At 51.7% G+C, this 5,578-nt stretch overlaps 1 protein-coding gene across 1 annotated transcript in view; it reads right to left on the bottom strand.

Annotated features, from left to right (window-relative positions):
* CHMP3 (charged multivesicular body protein 3) overlaps positions 1 to 5,578 on the bottom strand; it is a gene marked incomplete at its 5' end in the record, with an annotated part of 8,531 nt that overhangs the window by 504 nt on the left and 2,449 nt on the right. The window contains 3 exons of the mRNA XM_010143448.1: positions 765 to 879; positions 1,119 to 1,240; positions 3,793 to 3,972. Coding sequence (XP_010141750.1) covers positions 765 to 879; positions 1,119 to 1,240; positions 3,793 to 3,972 — 417 coding nt within the window. The remainder of the gene's footprint in view (positions 1 to 764; positions 880 to 1,118; positions 1,241 to 3,792; positions 3,973 to 5,578) is intronic.

Below are 5,578 nucleotides of genomic sequence, written 5' to 3'. Positions count from 1 at the left end.
CCCCGGCCTGCTCCCTGCCCAGCCCAGCAGGAAGGGAGCTGCTCCCTGCCGGGAAACAGGATGCAAAAATCCAAAGCAGGATGTGAGAAACAGGAGAGGGCGTGGAGCCAGGGGCCGGGCGCAAGGTGACAGCAGGGAGGAGCGGGGGAGCTGCGCTGTCAGCGTGTCAGGGCTGAAGGCAGCGCCGGCACCTGCCCTGGTCACATCCCGTCACAAGAAATGCAGGTGAGGAGCATGAGCTGAGTCAAATACCCAACCCAGCGGGTCACCATGTCACGAGCTGTAAGGAGGAAGCTGGGTGTTTGGGTGGGGTTTAGGGGTTTTTGGTATTTGTTTTGCGTTTGGGTTTTCTTTTCCCCAACTGAAGATACCTACAGCACTTCACAGCCAGGAATCACCACGCAGCCTCAGAGGCACGGCACGGCAGCCGAGTCTGGCTCCAGTAGCACCAGCGGATGTGGTTAATCGCACAAACGTCACTTTGTGAAGAGGCTCCAGCGCGCAGACACCCTCTGACCTCAGTTACCAACCACAGTCATCAGCCGGTGCGCGTTCCCTGGGTGTCACCCAACCGCGCCGGCCTTCTCAGCCCGTATCCCCTGAGAAACCAGTTTGTCCCAGCACTCCCTGCCTACCAGCAGAGGCGAAGACAGCACTGGGAGAGGGCAGTAAAGTCAGGACACACCAAGGTTTACATCGCTGGGTCCCACTGCTCGGAGCAGGGCAAGGCTCCGCTCTCAGCAAACACACACACACACACTCACCGGCTGTAATTTCAAACAGGATTTTGTCGATTTCCATCTCGGCTTCCTCTTCCATCTCCTCCTGATCCTCCAGGCCTTCAAAGGTGTCCTCCAGCATCTCCTCTATAATACCGGCCTGGCAGGAAACACAAAGGCAGCAGGTGACGCCCTTGGAAACAGCAGAGCAAGAGGAGACACTTCCTGCTTCAGAGACCGGTTACACCTCCCCAGGCTGCTGGGGTCTGGGCTCTCCGCTTGCCTGAGGGTTGGCCAACGCCAGCCCACAGTTTGAGCAAGCGGTGGGAAACCGATGGATTCAATACACGTGTTCTCACTCCACAGAGAGAGGAGTCTTATTTCCATGACTGATCCTACCTTCATCATCTCTTTGGACAGCTCCCTCATGGTGGCTTGGATCTCGGGGATCTTTATGAGATTTTGCATAGCTTTCATGACTTCTGTGCTCTTCTGCAACGAACCTGCTACTCTCAGGACAGCTGCGAAGGGGAGGCAGAGAAAAGCTGGAGCAACGCCCGTACCAGCGCAAGCAGAGCAATTACACCATCCCTACACAGGCAGAAATGTGTTTGCATTTAGCCAATTTAATTTAAAAAAAAAAAAAAAGGACATCCCACTTCTTCACTCCTGTCCACCACCCTGGAAAAGCTCAACTCCTACCCACCATCACAAAAAATAAGTTTCTAACAAAGATGCTGGTCCTCTAGGAACACCCGGAGCAATCCAGGTTGCCTGCAGAGACATTTCAACCCACCTACACCCCAGCTCAGAGAGACCCCTGAGGAGCCAACAGCCTCTCAGCACTGTCAGCACTCACCAGCGCAGCTACGGCCCAGCTCCACGTCTGACTGCTGACAGAAGTGGTGACCTTCTGCCCGACACCAGGCAGGGGACACTAACTCTGGCAGAAGTTCTGCTGCAACAGTTTCTCACCGGAGCAGGCTGGACAGTTGATGCTGAAGCAACCAGCCAAAACTGAGTGTAGTTCAAACCACACCTCACAACACCCCTCCAAAGGCTGTTCTCGTCACTGGCCCATAAGCTCTATCATGTGTGTCGCCAGACCAAGATCTAATCGTACTAACGAGGGGTACTCTGAGGTTCTTGGACCGTGCCACCTCCCCTCACCGCTGCCTGGTCAGGGAGAACTCACCTGTTTGTTTGTGTATAAAACGGTCTCTCCACAACGAAGCAAAATGAAGGTACAGCACATATTATTTGTCATTTCAACACTTCATTTCTCTAAGAACATCACGAGGGTAATGTCAACAGCCTAACAGGATCTTGCCTTAGTTGTCTCCCAAGGTGGAGGAAGCTCACACAAAGCCCGGGCTGAACTCCTTATTCCTCCCTGTCGCTCAAGTAAGCCAGTCAGAGTGTTCCCAGTTTGAGGATGCTGGTAGCGGTGATGAGGAGGAGGCTGCTTTGAATTTTTCCTTTTGAAGGACACCTCAGGCTGCAAGGAGGGCCCCGCCTGCCCTTCCTGACTGAGGTACACGGGGAGCCACACTCGACCTACCCCAGCGCTACACTGCAGGTTCACAGTGCGGCCCCTGATTGGCCAATCCCTCACCCAGAGCTACGATCCACCAGCACCTGGCCCGGATAACGCTGGGGCGGGGGGAACACTGCGATGTTGGTGAAGCCCTTCAGCCTCCACCAAGCCTCTCCCCATCTTTACTCCTTCTGCTCTGCTCCTGTCACAGGCTGAAAGCTCTAAGGTAAGGAATTCACTGCAGGAAGTCCCTCATGACAGATTTCTTACATGGATGAGGGAAACATGCTGGTACCGGGGGAGCACCAAGGGCCAAGGAGGGTTTGCAGAGAGCTCGGTATTAAGCCGCAGGGCAACTTTGCATCCACATCCGCATTAGGACTGAGTAAGCGTCCTAAGACTCTGGCTAGAGAACCAGGATGAAGGGAATTCCACCGAAGGAAACAAACCTCACGTCACCCAATCGGTAACAGGCTCCACACAGACGCAGGGACAGCCCGCACCCACTCGAACCGTTTGGGAGCGCACACTAAGAACGTGCCCCACGTCACTGGCAGAGAGTTTGTTTGTGAGCCCGTGACTCCCGTGTCACTGCAACCCTCAGGCTCTGAGGAAAGGCGCTGGATTATCTGTCGAACACCTCATCGGAAGAAACACAGGGAGCCAGCAAGGACCCAGGGAACAACATGGGGCAGGAACCCCCGGCAGCTAACGGGGAGCTCCCTGACTGCCCCAGAGTCCAGGGTGGGAAACCCACCCAGCCAGGGCAGCGGGGAACAGCCTGCGGAACGGCCGGCAGGCAGCAGGGGCTATCGCCAGCGGGGATGAGCAGCTCACCACGGGTGAGACGGACAAGAGCCTGTCTGGACTCGGGAAAATCTTACTAAGGATCTTTTAAGGGGATCACAGGACCCTGATTGAACATGAGAAATTTATTATGGGATGTTTGGAGAACAGCCAAAGGTAGAGAACAGGAGAGATGGAGGTGGACTAGGGAACACACAAACCTCTGGGGCCTACAGGTCCAGGTACCAGAGCTGAGGCAGAGGAGAACGTCCGGGGCCCGTTACCAGACAACTGGTCAGCTTATTCTGAACACTGGAGGGCAGCTACTGGAACAACCCATCTTTTGTGTGTATATACACATGCACATGCATGCGTGTGTTCTGCTGGTGGACCTCAGTGCTCGTCAGCTAAAGAGGAAGTGCAGGTGGAGCTGCCAGTGCTGTCACGTTTGTGTGAAAGCTGTGTGTGTTCACACGTGTGCTGCGAGCGTGCGTGCGTGTGTGTGTGTGTGCCTGCTGGGAACGGTGCTCAGCTGGGCTGGATGAGGGGACGTGGAGCTGCAGCAGTCCCACGTCTCTGGGCCTGCTGTGTGCGGAATTTCCTCAGGTCCTGCAGCCCGCTGGCATCAGCTGTCTTTCACCAGAGCGGGACTGCACCCAAATTCCAGCCCTGCCTGCACTTGACCTTGGTTCTGACACTGAAACCCAGACCTCACCTCTACAGCTAGAAGCACTCAGAAGTTGTTCTTACCAAGCTGGTTCTTCATCCCCATGAGAACAGAGTTCATGTGAGCTTTGGATGCATAGAGTTTGCTAACGGCCCTTCGAGAGCGGACCAGTTCTTTTGCCAAGATCACACACACGTCCTTCTGGCCCTTTTTGGCAGCATCCTTTATTGACCGTTTCACCTTCTCCTCTTCTCTCTGGATATCTGGAGTGCAGAAAAAAACACAGCAAACGGTGACAAGCTGCGAATGATTTGGAAGAGAAACCATTCCTTTGCTAGGGCGTATTTTCAATGCAAAGAATCTTTTCTGCTTCATTTCAGATTCCTTCTGTTCCTCTAAGACCATGTTCAAGGCTGATTTACATGTTAGCTGATTAATTCAACTAAATATTAATAGGAAAATTCTCATTGCTCAAGAACAAAGCACTCTGAGATGACTGCTTGACTTACAACTTCAGAATAACTTCCTGATGACTGATATGTAAATATAGGGGGTAGATGTGTGTACACACACAGTTCAAGGCTGCTGTACTGATCTCCTGCTTACAAGATGACCTCTTCCATGACCATCACCAGGTAGTAGCCCCACTTCACCAGGAAAGAAGAGAGTTGTCACAAGGAGTTTAAAACTAGTCATCTTAGAAGGCAGACGGGCTTTTTACTAGCAAAAATACTTACCTGTCAGACTACGTTCAAAGCTGAACCCATACGCCCAGCGTCAACTGAATTTGAAAGCTGTTGTAGGCAAAATTGTCCTCACTAATCCCTAAAGTGTGTTTCTTTTAAAAAAAAATAAAAAAGAAGCTTTCTGAAAGACTGCAGGAGGCTGATCTCACAGAGGCTACGGAGTTCTAGATATACACTGCCTTTAAAAAACCACAAGAGTGAATTTGTGAGGGTGTGTCCACAACTTTAAGAGTCAATTAGAATGACAGATTTGTTAATTATTGCCAAAAAGAGCCTTCATCCTTGCAGAGAGACTTACCAGCAAAAACTAGTATGCTGGTTAGATACAACTTAAACCAGCCTGTTCCAGCTCCTGGTATCCAGCTCCATCCAAAGCTTTTTATGAAAGTGTGATGGAGCAGAAATACTGAACTAAGCTCGTACTACACCCACACCAAACAGCTGGATTTGAAATGTTACACACTAAGGAGGCTTCCAGGGTTCTCCAGCAAATCTGATGTGCCCTGTCAGGTAACACTGGCTGCATACAGCAGCAGCAGGTACCTCAGAAAGCTCAGAGTCAGAAACGCAGGAACACGCAGGGGCTGTATCAACCCCCTTCCTCTTCCAGACTCAGCAATAAATTAGCCACAGATGAAATGGGGATCTAAGAGTCTGCAAAAGAATTAACCGAAGGTAAATAAAGAATTCAGACAGCAAGGGTTAGGGTCACCTTCCTGCAAAGAGCAGAAGGAAATGGCCAGGGGAATAATTGTTTCTAGAAAAAGTTTTGCTGAAATTCAGTTTTGTGGAGTCTTCTACAGCAGACAGAAGTTACACACGGGCAAGAATCAGAAGTCGCCCTTTTACCAAAACAAAGGCATCAACACACACCTTTTGGCAGATGCCAGCTTGGAGACTTCGATGCCGATGACCCACGTACTCGAGATAGGTCATTCTCCTAGTATCACTCAATGGCATCTTTATCCGAAAGGACTGGCAGGAAGCTGGGAGATCGTAATCAGAAAACCACGCTCCTTCCTGCCTCCCCACTCTTACGTGCAGAAACGCCTCACAAGCCTGAAGACATCTGTGTGTCAGACAGGGGAGTGAGCGGGTCCCAGGTAAGAAACAGCTCAAGTGG

This window comes from Buceros rhinoceros, unplaced genomic scaffold (assembly GCF_000710305.1).
Source record: "Buceros rhinoceros silvestris isolate BGI_N320 unplaced genomic scaffold, ASM71030v1 scaffold34659, whole genome shotgun sequence".
Classification (NCBI taxonomy): Eukaryota; Metazoa; Chordata; class Aves; order Bucerotiformes; family Bucerotidae; genus Buceros; species Buceros rhinoceros.
The sequence above is the reverse complement of the archived record's forward strand: the minus strand, read 5'-3'. Positions and strand labels throughout refer to the sequence as shown.